The sequence below is a fragment of the Neophocaena asiaeorientalis genome, unplaced genomic scaffold (genome assembly GCF_003031525.2).
Source record: "Neophocaena asiaeorientalis asiaeorientalis breed wild unplaced genomic scaffold, Neophocaena_asiaeorientalis_V1.1 scaffold147, whole genome shotgun sequence".
NCBI lineage: Eukaryota > Metazoa > Chordata > Mammalia > Artiodactyla > Phocoenidae > Neophocaena > Neophocaena asiaeorientalis.
The window spans coordinates 1,423,572-1,438,966 of NW_020173758.1; the positions used below are offsets into that span (position 1 = coordinate 1,423,572).

General features: G+C 41.5%; 1 protein-coding gene across 3 annotated transcripts in view; it reads right to left on the reverse strand.

Annotated features, from left to right (window-relative positions):
* The window catches only part of ALG14 (ALG14 UDP-N-acetylglucosaminyltransferase subunit), a 109,759-nt gene that overhangs the window by 62,128 nt on the left and 32,236 nt on the right, over positions 1-15,395 (reverse strand). For all 3 annotated transcript variants that reach the window (XM_024751307.1, XM_024751305.1, XM_024751306.1), the window contains one exon: positions 5,184-5,315. In XM_024751307.1, coding sequence (XP_024607075.1) covers positions 5,184-5,315 — 132 coding nt within the window. The remainder of the gene's footprint in view (positions 1-5,183; positions 5,316-15,395) is intronic.

Sequence of the window (15,395 nt, forward strand, 5' to 3'; positions counted from 1 at the left end):
AAAAAAAAAAAAAAAAAAAAAAAAAAAATTCTAATATACATGACACTTAATTTTGAAATATATACTATCATTATTATTCAATTAGATCAGGCTTTGTTAAATCTACTAAAGCAGATACTTAATTTGATCTGTTGGGATCTATTTAAATTTTACACTCTTATTTAGAGGGAGTGATGCTTAATGTAATTTATTTTAAAAGTAATTTATTAACTGATTCTTTTTTTTTTTTGCGGTACGCAGGCCTCTCACTGTTGTGGCCTCTCCCGCCATGGAGCACAGGCTCCGAACGCGCAGGCTCAGCGGCCATGGCTCACGGGCCCAGCCGCTCCGCGGCATGTGGGATCTTCCCGGACTGGGGCACGAACCCGTGTCCCCTGCATCGGCAGGCGGACTCTCAACCACTGCACCACCAGGGAAGCCCTATTAACTGACTCTTTAATTAGCCTGACTGAATGAACACATCTTCCATGGTGAGCCAGAAATGGTGGCATACAGTCCAGTGGTTAAGGCCTTGGGCTTTGGAATCAGAAAGACCTGGATGCTAGACCTAGCTCTGTTATTTACTGATTGTGCATACACTCTGGGCAAGTAACTTCCTGTGTCACAAAGCCTCACTTCCCTCCTCCATTAAATGTGCATAACAGTACTTCCCACCTCATACAGCATGAACGCGAGTACTTAGGACAAGGTCTGGTACATGTAAGTGTGCTCAATAAACGTTAGCTAGTACATACTGCATGGAATTTCCATTTAAAAAACACTGAAATGTTCTAGTATTCAGCATTTGCTCTGAAACAACAAGGAAAGTGACTTTATTTATATCTTACAGATGACAAAGTGAGGCACAGAGACAGTTGAATGGAGAGCAGACTTACCGGCCCAGGTGCATACAGTTAAAGAGAAGCACAAAGTCACCTGGTTGTTCAGACAACTCAAGTAATTTAAAGTCTGATGCTACTATAGTTTCTAAAACTGGGTTGTTTTTTTTAAGAAGTAAATAAGAAATTTTGATGAAAATCATAAGAAAGCTAAGGATGCACAAAAACAGACATATGGATCAATGGAACAGAATAGAGCCCCCAGAAAGAAATGCAGGCACCTATGGTCAATTAATTTTTGACAAAGGAGGCAAGAACATACAATGGAGAAAAGACAGTCTCTACAGCAAGTGGTATTGGGAAAGCTGGACAGCTGCAGGTAAATCAATGAAGTTAGAACACACCCTCATACCATACACAAAAATAAACTCAAAATGGCTTAAAGACTTAAATATAAGACATGATACCATAAAGCTCCTAGAAAATAACATAGGGAAAACGTTCTCTGACATAAATTGTAGCAATGTTTTCTTAGGTCAGTCTCCCAAGGGAATAGAAATAAAAGCAAAAATAAACAAATGGGACCCAATCTAACTTATAAGCCTTTGCACAGCAAAGGAAACCATAAACAAAACAAAAAGACAATCTACACACAGGGAGAAAATATTCACAAACAATGCGACCGACAAGGGCTTAATTTCAAAAATATACACACAGCTCATATACAAAAAAACAAACAACCCAGTCAAAAAAAATGAGCAGATCTAGAGACAATCCTCCAAGGAAGACATACAGATGGCTAACAGGTACATGAAAAGATGCTCAACACGGCTAATTACTAGAGAAATGCAAATCAAAACTCACACTAGTCAGAATGGCCATTATCAAAAAGCCTACAAATAATAAATGCTGGAGAGGGTGTGGAGAAAAGGGAACCCTCCTACACTGTTGGTGGGAAAACAGTATGGAGGTTCCTTAAAAAACTAAAAATAGAGTTGCCATATGATCCAGCAATTCCACTCCTGGGGATATATCCAGAAAAGATGAAAACTTTAATTTGAAAAGATACATGCACCCCAATGTTCATAGCAGCGCTACGTATGATAGCCAAGACATGGAAGCAATGTAAGTGTCCATCAACAGATGAATGGATAAAGAAGATGTGGCATATATATACAACGGAATATTGCTCAGCCATAAAAAAGAATGAAACAATGCCATTTGCAGCATCATGAATAGCACTAGAGATTATCACATACTAAGTGAAGTAAGTCAGACAATAACAGGTACATGAAAAGATGCTCAACACGGCTAATTACTAGAGAAATGCAAATCAAAACTCACACTAGTCAGAATGGCCATTATCAAAAAGCCTACAAATAATAAATGCTGGAGAGGGTGTGGAGAAAAGGGAACCCTCCTACACTGTTGGTGGGAAAACAGTATGGAGGTTCCTTAAAAAACTAAAAATAGAGTTGCCATATGATCCAGCAATTCCACTCCTGGGGATATATCCAGAAAAGATGAAAACTTTAATTTGAAAAGATACATGCACCCCAATGTTCATAGCAGCGCTACGTATGATAGCCAAGACATGGAAGCAATGTAAGTGTCCATCAACAGATGAATGGATAAAGAAGATGTGGCATATATATACAACGGAATATTGCTCAGCCATAAAAAAGAATGAAACAATGCCATTTGCAGCATCATGAATAGCACTAGAGATTATCACATACTAAGTGAAGTAAGTCAGACAGAGAAAGACAAATACCATATGATATCACTTATTTGTGGAATCTAAAAAAATGATACAAATGAACTTATTTACAAAATAGAAACAGACTCACAGACATAGAAAACAATCTTATGGTTACCAAAGGGGAAGGGAGGGAGGGAAGGATAAATTAGTTTGGGGTTAACAGATACAAACTACTATATATAAAACAGATGAACAACAAGGTCCTACTGTATAGCACAGGGAACTATATTCAATATCTTGTAATAACCTATAATGGAAAAGAATCTGAAAAAGAATATATACATATGTATAACTGAATCACTTTGCTGTATACCTGAAACTAACACAACACTATAAATCGACTATACTTCAATTTTAAAAAGGCAAAAATATTCAAAAAGAAAAATGAAATTAGTGCCATTTACAATTTTAAAAAAAGAAAGCCAAGGATGAATACAGGAGAGATCTGCATGTTGTTCCTAACCATTAACTTCGTGTGTGTGTATAAGGGAATTTCATTACATGGGAGTTCATTTTGTGAAGCCAGCCACATCAAAGCAACTGACTGGATAATGTTCAGGTTTGAAATAATTTTGAAAACTCAGTTTAAAACAGAAATAAGTATTTCACATTTCCCCCCTTTTCCCTTTTTATTCCTTTAGAAACATAATAGTCTTTTTTTCCCTTCCACTCTTTTATAGGCAAATTTATGGCACTCATAAAATTTTAGACTAAGTTTGAAGGAAACTGAGAGGACATCTGGTCCAATCCTTTTGTTTTAAGGTAGAGAATGATGCCCAGAAGGGAACTAAAATAAAATAAAAGCCAAAGTGAGCCTGGGACCAAGTGTCCTAATGCCCCATCAGTTACTCTTACTACTACAAGGGTATCAAAATACTTAGGCAGGGCCGTCACCAGAGCTCCTCCATGTCCACAGCAGACATCAGCCATCATGTCACTACTTCCTTCTCACCTTCACACCTTAGAGTCCTAAAGTCACCACATTCAACATGGCTGCTGCCATTGACAGTGGTCATGCCCCCAGTGATTTAGTAAATGTAAACCCCAAATTTCCAGCTTAAAATGTGAAGACCTTTTTTCTTCCTTCCATTTTGTCTCTTAAGTTTCAGAAATAATTAAATCTTTAAGAGTAGTAATGACCTTTTAGGAAAACATCTGAGTTCCACACTCTTAAAATGTGGTTGGAGTATAGCTGATTCACTTTGTTATAAAGCAGAAACTAACACACCATTGTAAAGCAATTATACCCCAATAAAGATGTTAAAAAAAAATGTGGTTGGAGACTGTGAGATAAACTTATTCTGTCAAAAATTTAAAAATAAATATAAGCAAAATTAATCTATGGTGATAGAAATCACCAGAAAGTGGCTGCTTGGGAAGGGGCAGGTGGGGTGATGGAAATGTTCTATATCTTGATAGAGATGTAGTCAAACTATATACTTAAGATCTATGCATTTCACTGTTTGTAAATTATAGCTTTTAAAAACAATCTAAAGTACTCACGTAGACAATTCAGATTTTTAAATTCTCATCCAAGGGAGGGACCTGAACTGCAATCCAGCTGGTGAAAGGCAATGACCAAACTGATAGAGATCTTTCAAAATCATGGTAGCTGAAGGCATTTTTGTTCAATTATTCATGAGAATAACATCCACTGTGCCAGAACTCATGTATATGGAAAGCAAATAAAGGGTTTCTTTAAGGCTATGCAGATTAATGGATTCTGCCTTAAACAGGAATGAGAGTATTATTTAAGTACTGTGTACGCTACTGTAATAACATATCTGCTGATCTGCATTGGCTACTGAAGTGCATTTAGCACTTAGTAATAGAACTTCATCCTAAAGACCACAGAGAACTGAAGACTTTTATAGATAAGGAAGGTAAGGTTTAATACAGTACACTAAAGCCTTCACATTTCTATTTTCTGTATTACTTTCCTATAAAAACTTGAGTGTGCATGACATTCTGCCCACTGCATATCATTTTCTGGTAACAGAGCTTTTTGTTTTTGTTTCTGTTTTTTTGTGCCTACTAGGATTGCTAACTTAAAAAAAAAATTCACTGGGGTATAATTGATTTACAATGTTGTGTTAGTTGTTGTGTTAGTTTCAGGTGTATAGCAGAGTGTATCAGTTATACAAATACACATATCCACTCTTTTTTAGATTCTTTTCCCATACAGGCCACTACAGAGTATTGGTAACAGAGTTTTGACAAAATAAAAAGAGTACTGAAAAGGAATTTTAAAAAACTGGCTCTTTTCTGGCTGACAAGCAAGCACATGACGTTGGCTTAGAAACCACAGGTGGGTAGCAGCACAAACTGCTTAAAGATAGTGCTGGGTTAGTCCCTATTGCCATGAGACAGAGGGGAGAAAAGGGCAAATTTAGAGTTCAAGTTATAGCTAGAAATGGAAGACAAATTTCCCACCTCTTTGAGCAAAGTGCATTGAAATAAATTTTAGCACACGTTAGTAAAAGGTCTGGTATAGTATCTGGCACACTGATGAATGGTAGCTGTTCAATAAAACAATATGTCCTGTTACTAATGAAGGATGCACAGGAGAGTGACCTTCTCTCTCCTCCGATGCTCATACGTACCAAATCTGGCTTCAATCGGTGAGTCAGGGGGAAGGAGAGCCACATAGAGTACAAGGTGGTGAGTACCGTGGACAGCCAGGACTGCTGGACCTCCCGGCTTCTGGGAATGCGGTGAATATAGTATTCGGTAAACTAGAAGGAAATAGTGAAAATGCAAATCAACTGGGCCAGTGATACTAAAGTTAAACATAGAAACAGTTAACATTTGTACAAACAGGAAATGCTCTCTCAATTTTAATTTTCATTGGAAATATTTTTAAACTAAGTTATAAAGGCTTTTTTGTGCTTTATACAACACACATCACTGGGTTATGACAAAAAGTTCCTGAATATGATTCAAAATGTTAAAGTCAGTGTTGACAATAAGCTGGAGGAAATTTTCTATAAAATATGTTTCAGGCAAAGACCTTAACATACTTATATACAAAGAGTCCTTACAAATCAGTATAAGTAACCTAGTATCAAGATGGGCAAAGGAGATGGACAGACAATTCCAAACAGAAGAAACACAAACAGCCAATACACATTTGAAAAGATTGTTAACAATTAAACACAAAAGAAAGCAATGAGTCATTTTTCACCTACCTAACTGGTAGAGACTGTGGATACTCAGCGTTTTTGAGGATGTAAGGAAATAGACATTTACATTCCCTGGGCAAATACATTAGAACAACTTTTGGGGAGGGCAATTTAGGAATATCTATCAGAATTTTAAGTGTGTCTACTTTTGATCCAGCATTACTGCTACCAGAAATACATCCCACAGATTTACCCACATGCTATCTACTTTATCACAGTTTGTATTTGTGGAAATTGGAAACAGCCCAAATATCCTCCAACAGGGACTGGAGAAGTCCATACAATAAAATATATGGAGACACATGAACAAATGACATAGATTTATATGAACAGATATGGAAGATGTGCCCAGATAAGTTGTTAAAGTGAATATACACATTGCAGGACAGTATGTTTAATATGATCCAGCGTGTATTAACAAATCACAAAGCTGTGTGTGTTTGTATACACAATGGTACACATATCAGTAGTTGCATGAAGAAAATCTGGAACTGTTTGCCACAAACTGTATATGATGTGGAAGGGGTTACACAGGGAACTGAATACCAGAAGGTGAGAATCACTGGGAGTTCCTTGCAGCCTGGCTACCACAAACGTTAAGTCAGAGAGTAAAGGACTAAATACCTAATACATTCCTCTCCCCATCCCCCCACCTCTGGCCTTGAGGAACAATACGCTCCTAGAGAAAAGAACAGAAAAACCTTTTCGTAAACTAGTGCAAGACACAAAACTACTGGTCCTAAGTTTTTTCAAATTTAGAAAAAGGTGTAAGATTGTGTGTGGAGGCTTCTGTTATGCTCCAGGAGGGCATCTGTGTAGCCCCTATAAAAATGAAAACGAGGGCTTCCCTGGTGGCGCAGTGGTTGAGAGTCCGCCTGCTGATGCAGGGAACACAGGTTCGTGCCCCGGTCCAGGAAGATCCCACAAACCACAGAGCGGCTAGGCCCGTGAGCCATGGCCACTGAGCCTGCGCATCCGGAGCCTGTGCATCCGGAGCCTGTGCTCCGCAATGGGAGAGGCCACAACAGTGAGAGGCCCGCATACCGCAGAAAAAGAAAAAACGAAAATGGGCTGCACACGTGACCACTCTGTTTCACATATGATGGACAGTCCCTCTTCCTTCCATACTATACCAGTGGGGAAAGAAAGATCTGGACTCAGTATGTTATCCACTATTTTTATTTATTTATTAATTATTTATTATATCAATGTTTTTTTTTCTTCCAAAGGATTAAGGTACTAAATGTTCAACTAGAAAATAATACTGAATAGTTCCCAAACTATAGACCATACAAGGGGCAGTATCCAAAAGGGGGCAAACTTGTAAGGAATCTTGTTGGAAGTTTGTGCTTGACTAATTTGTGGAGATTATTAATTTAAAAACATGTGATGGGTAAAACAGTACTGAAACTGAGCCCCCCTAACACTGAGTTTCCTTACGGAGCTTATGATTAATCTCTCTATCCAAATCTTTATTCCCTTTCTTGTCCCCTCTGACCTCTATGCTGTGCTAACTGAACACTTATCCACCACAGTCAGATGACTAAAATTGCTGTTGTCCATAACATCGTTAATGCACTAAAATTGCTATTATATATATCATCATTAACATACAAACCCAGGTTGTTTCTCCAGGGCAAGATGAGCTAACAGACCCCTGAGCCATGGACCACCTGGTCTGAGCCTCATAAACCAGAACATCCTGACTCCCAAAACTATGATTAAGAAGTGTCACAAGATAATTAATCCCAGCCTTTGTTCATCCCTTTAAAAAAAAAAAAAATCCCTAACTCAAAGACCAAGTGGGAATGGATCTGAGGCTTGTCTCCTACACTCTTCCTTGGCCCCTTACAATAAACCCTTACTTTGCTGCAAACTCTTGGCTGTCAGAGTTTGGCCTTCTGCACTGTGGGTACATGAGGCCTTGCTTGGTTTCAGCACTATAGAGCCAGAATGCCTAATCAGAAACCTTCTGGATCAGAAGTGTTTCGAACAGGTAATACAGGACATATACCATATATTACATAATATCCACCGCTGAAGTTTGGAGAAGTAACCAAACATATTAACATTTCTATAGCAAAACACAAACATTCACACTAAGTGGGATAAAGACTATACTCCTCGTGCCAATTCAAACCAGGTTTTACTGTCAAATAAACTTGTGACAAACTTGGAACTTTTTTTTTCTCCCTCAGTTTTCCGAGCTTTCTAGGATTTCAGATCAGAGATTGTGGACCTGTACTACAAAATACATTTGAACCCAATAAGATGTCAGTATTATTATAGTGAAAATAACCCAGTAGGGTCTCATTATAAAGGATTTTTCAGTGTTACTTCAAAAATTTGAGGCCTGATCTTAATATCTGTAATATTTTCTTTAAAAAACCATGGGTGTCTACCATGTCCCTTTAATCTTTTAAAGCTGTGAGCATGTAACTTTTTAAAAATTTTTATTTTATTGAAGTTTAGTTGATTTACAATGTTGTGTTAATTTCTGCTGTAGAGCAAAGTGATTCGGTTATATATATTCTCTTTCATATTCTTTTCCATTATGGTTTATCACAAGATACTAAACGTAGCTCCCTGTTCTATATAGTAGAACTTGTTGTTTATCCATTCTACATGTAACACTTTGAATCAGCTAATCCCAAACTCCCAATCCATCCCTCTCCCCTCCCCCTCCCCCCTTGGCAACCACAAGTCTGTTCTCTATATCTGTGAGTCTTTTTCGTAGATACGTTCATTTGTGTCATATTTTAGATTCCATATATAAGTGACATCATACGGTATTTGTCTCCTTCTGACTTACTTCACTTAGCATAATAATCTCTAGGTCCATCTATGTTGCTGCAAAGGGCATTATTTCATTCTTTTTTACGGCTGAGTAGCATTCCATTGTATATATATACACACCACATCTTCTTTGCTTATAGCTATGTAAAGAAGCAATGAACAGTATTTTTGGGTATTTTTAGTGTCCTGAGGGGCTGGAAGGGGTGGTCAGCCTGACTCTGGCTCTGGAAGCCCAGCTCCCCTGACTCCATTTGAGCTCCAGAGAGGCAAACACAAAAGCCTGGTAGGGCCTACGCAAGGGTCTAGAGACAGCTCTCTTAGACTTGGACATGGAAGAAAAGACTACATCTCGTCCCGGGGAGCAGCCTGAGGAAGCAGAGAAAGTGGGTTCTAGAAGTCTCCAGTCCAGTCCCAGAAGGATGGAAACTAGTGGAGGCATGTTCTGGGGTGCGACCTGAGGGTCCTCCTAGATGGAGCCTAGAAAAACAGGCCAGAGGGTGAGCAAACAAGGTAGTGACTGAAGAGTGATGACCTGTCTTCTGACTTCTGGCTGCACCATGGAAGGAGCCCAGCCTCAGCCTTCAGATCAGATGCTAGGCTGGGGAGGGGAGTCTTGGTTCCACTTGCGGGCTGGAGCTAACTGAGCCAATGACCTCATGCATACAGTGTGACCCACCACTCAGTTTACACAGGATGGTCCCAGTTTATGTCTGCAGTCCTGGCATAATTATTAATAGTGATCCCTTCTGCTCTCAGAAGTATCCCACTTTAAATGATAAAGTATATGGTTACCCACAGGGTGGGCAAGGAGTAGGTTCTTCCTAGTGATAGGGCAGGAAATTTACTCAGAATAGCCCAAGGCAAGGTAATGCAAGAATCTACATTACCATCAAGGACAAGAGGCTACGTGGTAGCTGGGAAGAAAGCCAAGCTGGAAGTCCTACCAGTGAGATAAACAGGAAAACAGAGAGTTGGTGACCAGCGTGGGGAAATGCGGGTGGTGAGGATCGAGCCAGGCAAGGGGTCAGAACGATGACCCTGACCGGCAGGAGACCGGGGACGGGGGGGCAGGGTCCATATGGTACCCCTCTCTGGCTTATGGCTCTACGATAGAGAGGCCTATACCTCCAAACCCCATCTAAGTCTTCGCCACATTATGTCGTTTTGATAATAAGTTCAGGGAACTGGAAATCCTACCAAAAAAGAGACTTCTCTCCAAATCCAAGCCTCTTCCCACCCATTCCCCCACCAGATCAGTTCTCAGAGGCACCTTTCCCGACTGACCTTTCTAAATAACCCTGCTCTTCCCACCTGTATGCACACTCCTCTCTCCTCCATCACCAAGCTTGCTTTTTGTTTTAAAATTACTCTATTTCCTCTACTGGCATATTATATGTCTATTTACTGATACCTCCACGAGAATATAACCTACCTGAGAACGCCAGGAACTTTGATCGTTGCAATCTCGGTGCTTGTAAGAGTATTTGGTTTACGGTTGGTGCGCAGTATATATTTATTGAATAAATGATTCAGTATGTTTTTGCGTATTCATATAAAATAACTCAATCTTCCTGTCACCTGCCTGAGATGTTCTTAGACTGGGAATGCAGAAAGGACACAAAGGAGGTAATTTCACAGTGCTTAACCTGGGGCCTTATTTGTAAGGTCCACTCAATAAATGAGTTGAACTGAACGTATGGAATTCCTGGGGCAAGAGGGAAAATGCCAGAGCAAAGCAGGGTATTGAGAGTTTATAAACAGCCAGAGTCAGGAGGCACCAAACCCTAAGGGGAGATGAGAAGGAACCAAAGACAAACGCGCCCTCCCCATCAATGTGTCCTAGATACACAGCCTAGAGGGCCTCAAGGAACTTCTCAGCCCTTGTGGGTCCTCTCCCCAGAAAATAAGTCCAAGAGAGAAGACTGTCCTGAGGCTTTGAGGTCTGAGCACAAAGGGAAAGGGAGTCTGCTAGGTTAACGCGACCAGAGCCTTCCACTGTACATCTAAAACTTCTTGAAAAATTCTATGCCCACTGGTTCTGTATTAAACCTGCTATGCGGGGGTGCAGTCAAGCGGATGGAAACCTGGGGCCATCTTGATAGGGACAGAGCCCTCAGAATAGCTATGCCTGATACACAGAAGTTGGTGCTAGGGTATCTGATGTCCTGTATCGCCTAGAAGAAATACAGAGAACCAGGCCATGACAAAACCTTAAGAGAGTTTTTATTACTTTATATAGTTTTAGAAGATAATCAAATATATAAAGAAGTCAGTGAAGAAAAATTATCAATAGAATGCTTGTATTTTGGTCTTCACTAAAGTTCCTTTGAAGACAAAGGAATGGGAGAGAGTTTCAGAGAGCTACAATTTAGGCTCGGCTATGACAAGGCATTCCTAGGGGTTGTGGTATCTAGAGAAATCCAAGTGAAGGCACCTTTATAGACATACTGTTGTTATTAGTCTGTACCTCTGCCTTGAGGAAACTGTCCCTGATCCTCTTCTATGTGCTATTAATGGGATGCAGGACACAAAGGATACTTCATCCATCATTTGACCCCCTGAGCCCCATCTCCAGACCCAACACTTGGTTTCAGAGTGGCCACATGACCCAAGCAGGGTCAGTCTTTTCCTGGATTCTTACAGAGACCCAGGGAAAGCTCTTCCTTTTAGAAATACTGTGGGCTGCTAAACTGGCCCTCAATAATCCATTCTACTGGGGCAAGAAATACATACTTGTTTTTTTTTTTTGCAGTACGCGGGCCTCTCACTGTTTTGGCCTCTCCCGCTGTGGAGCACAGGCTCCGGACACGCAGGCCCAGAGGCCATGGCCCATGGGCCCAGCCGCTCCGCGGCACGTGGGATCTTCCCGGACCGGGGCACAAACCCGTGTCCCCTGCATCGGCAGGCGGACTCCCAACCACTGCGCCACCAGGGAAGCCCTACATACTTGTTTTGGTATTCCTCTATTCACTAGGCTTTTCTGTAACAACTCAAAACTGAACTATCATATTTGCCACCAAAACATGCTATTCCTGTGTTCCCAAGCCAGAAACTGACAAATGAACAGTAGAAGCTATCATAAACAGGTTTCCTGAATAGATGTGAAGAATCTATGTTGGGACTGGCAGGGATGAGGGTTGGTGGAGAACACTCTGAAACCAAATGTTGGGTCTGGTGATGGGGGTCAGGGGGTAAAATGATGGACGAAGCATCCTTTGTGTCCTGCATCCCATAAATAGGACATAAAAGAGGGTCAGGGGCAGTTTCCTCAAGGCAGAGGTACAGACTAATAAAAACAGTATGCCTATAAAAACTGTCCCCATGTTTCCTTCTTCCAAAACCTCTACACACACCCTTACCTACCCACCTATCCCCAACATCCCCGCTACTCTTATGGTCCAAGCCATCACCACCTCTCACTGTGACTATTGCAATTGCCTCTCAAGTCGTCTCTGCTTCTTCTCTTGCTCCCCTTCATTTTATTCTTTACAGAATCTCCAGAGCAATCTTTTAATAATGTACAGCAGATCTTTCTTTCTCCTGCTTAAAACCCTCCAAAGGCTCACCACTGCACTTGGGATAAGATCCAGGTTTCTTACAACTGCCTCCAAGGTCCCATGTAGTCTGGCGCTGGCTTATGTCTCTAGCCGCTCCCTGCTCACTCCCTCCAACCACACGGGTCTTCTTTCTGCTGTTTGAATGTGTCAGACTCATTCCTTCCTGAGGGCCTTTTCTCTCATTCTGAGCTGTCTGCCCTGCTCCCAGACTGTCTCATAGGAAGCTCCTTCCTGCAAGTCAGGTCTCGCTTGAACATTATCTCCTCAGAGAGGATGCAGTTCTCCCCCACCATCCCCTACCCCCAAAACATGGTTGCCCTCCACCGCACTGTCTTATTTTACCATCTTCACAGCAATTTATTGGTAACTCAAATTAACTTGCTCATTTCTAGTTTGTCTGATTGCTGTCTGCCTCTCTCCCCAGAACGTAAGCTCCGCAACAGGAAAGGACCTCATCTCGCTGCCTGCTGTGACCCTGATGCACAGAACGGTGCTTCACACGTCATGGGTGCTCATCCCTATTCGCTGAATAGATAAATGACTGTCATTACAGTTTCTAGAAGTTCAGTCTGTCGTCTATGCTGGGGAAGAGGCGAACTCCTTATCTCATAACATCTCAGGAATGTAAGAGACCAATTAATCGAACCTTCTCACTTCACAGGTGAGGCATCTGAACCTTCCCGCGGGGACAGAGCCAGCAAGTGGTAGAGCTAGAACCTGAACCCAGGCTTTCCACGTGTCCTGAAAGAGGCTGCTGACTCACCTTCATGAAGGCCGTTCTTGATGCCTGTGCCTCCCTGCTGAGAAGCCTGCCCCCTCCAACACACAGTGAGTTGAGCCAGCTTCCTCTGGATCTGTGCTCCCGGCTGCCTGTGGTTTCTGTGATAGCCAACCACCCATCCTGACCCATTTCCTTTCCCTTCTCTGCTTTGTAACTCACCAGCCCTATATATCTACAGCCTTCAACCCCCTGAGTGTGCTGTGTCTCTACCTGCTCTATGGGAATTGGGCTGCTGGCCTCCTCTCACCTCTCTGTGCTTTGTGCCCTGCTCTGTGCTATAGGTTTGGCACCACTCCCCCGTCTACCACTGTCACCAATGACTCCCTCCTCTGCCCGCAAGCCTCTCTGTGGAAAAAAAAATCAGGAAAAAAAAAAAGGGGGGGGGGGCTTAGAAATCTTCAGACTTTTCTGTTGAACCTTAGTTCCCCAAGTCCCTTCTGGTAAGTTCTGTTGTTTTGCTGTTGCTCCTACCTGGCAGCCGACTGGGGAAGTATGCTTTAGTTGAGTCCTTGCTTTCTGTGCAGGTCAATGTGTATACCCTGCAGTGTGTGCATATCTTGCAACGTGATCCAGTCTGTTTCACACAATTGGCAGTCATATAAAAGAGAAGAAAGACTCTTTCTCTCTTATTCTCTCTCCACCATGTAGTTAATGAAACATCCTTTCTGTCTATCTATACAAGCTTCCTTAAGAAGTGGCAGGGACCATTTCCTACATTACTGTGTATGCCCACAGAGCCTCCCAGCGTTCCCCACACGTACTTGATTGATGCATAACCAAACCCACAGTGGCAAGACAGACAGCAAAGGTAGGCTGTCTAAGAGTAAAAAAAAATAATGTGGAGAAATGGATTTTTTTCAAGCTTCTAGTTTGTCTGGAATTATGTGAAACACTGAGTTAAATGCTAATAGTATATGACAACTTGTAACTTTCACAGTATCTTTCAGAATTACATCACTGCTGAAAACCACAAACATATCTGGCCTTAGATTTGTGACAAACTAAATAGAAGTTTATAGTGATTCAGATGGAAATAATTCCACCAAGGAATCCAAATGGCATCACAAATCACGACAGAGCAGGTCAAGTGGTCTATGAAGTCATTCTCTGCTGTTACCACACACTGAAACATACAATACATTTATTATTTAGTGAATGCCACGCTATTGCAGAATCTTGGAAATAAGACAAAATGAAAATGGTAAAATTTCATTCAACCAAAAATGGTTTCAGTTTTCCTTCATAACCGCTTTTTTTAAAATAATGAAAAGTACAATATATAGTAAAAGCATGCCGGATGATTCACCCAATCATTCTGAAATCAAGATGACCATAATTTACCACCCAAAAAAAGTTTTTATATGCATGTCCTTCAAGAACTTGGTAGCTGCCCACTTTAACGTAGGTGATGACGAGGTACCGTGAAGTGTCTTGGGATGAATGAGCCGTGGGTTCCAGGCTGGGTCCTGCTCAGATAACCAGCTCTGTCACCTTGGGTGAGTTAGCCTCTCTGGACCTCAAGTCTCTCACTGTGAAGCAAGGAGACCTGGCTGAGATCAGAGATCCTCAACTAGCCATCATGACCCCACTACTGGTTCTCAAGCCTGTCTTGTCAGAGACAGGCTTCCTTTTACCTTTAAAATGGTATGAATTTAAAGACCGCTGTTCCAGGCCTGCCTCACGACTTGGGGCCACTCCTCACTTTACCTTGAGAAGCTCTTCCTTGCCTGGAGGTCTCAGGCTTCAGGGAACTAAAAAAGAAGTTTGTTCTTGAAACACTTAGGGGAGTCTGGCGCAAAAGATTTCTAAAGTCCTTCATAATGAATATTAGTATTCCTCTTTCCAGCCTTTTATTGCCCCTTTCTTTTGCAAGAAATAATCCAATTTTTCCTTTGGGTAACTCACCCTTGCTCACATTTCAGCCAGATGATTTTGGTGGGATTTCAGCCCCTGTCTCCTTAACCCCTAACCTGTAGCTCCAAGAGTAGGACTGGAATGGCTTAAGCACCACGGAACAACGCTCATCTGTGGCTATGATGATTAGCTGAAAGATGTGAATATAACCCAGCTGGAGACCATCAGGCAGGAGACATTTTCTGGGACTTCTGGGAAAAAGAAGCTTCACCTCTCCCTCTCCTACATGCTGTAAGAGAGCTTCTTCTTCCTTAGACCTTTGGTGCAAAGATATGAAGCCAGGAGGCGCTAATGCTTTTTGCTGCCCTGGAGGCAGCACCGGGGAGCCTGACGGGAGGATGCTGCAGAGGATAGAGCAGACACACCACTTGGTGGCCCCCCTGGGCAGCTGGACCAAGTCTTGCCAGAAACAACACTGAATTTTTCCCATTTCGTTAAGTCAAAAAATGCTCTTTATTGTTCAAGCCAGTTTTGAGTTTAGTTTTATGTCACTTGCAGTTGAAATATCCTTCCTTTTAGCTTTAAAATGGTATTAATTAATTTATTTATTTTTAAAATATTACTTATCTGGCTGCACCGGGTGTG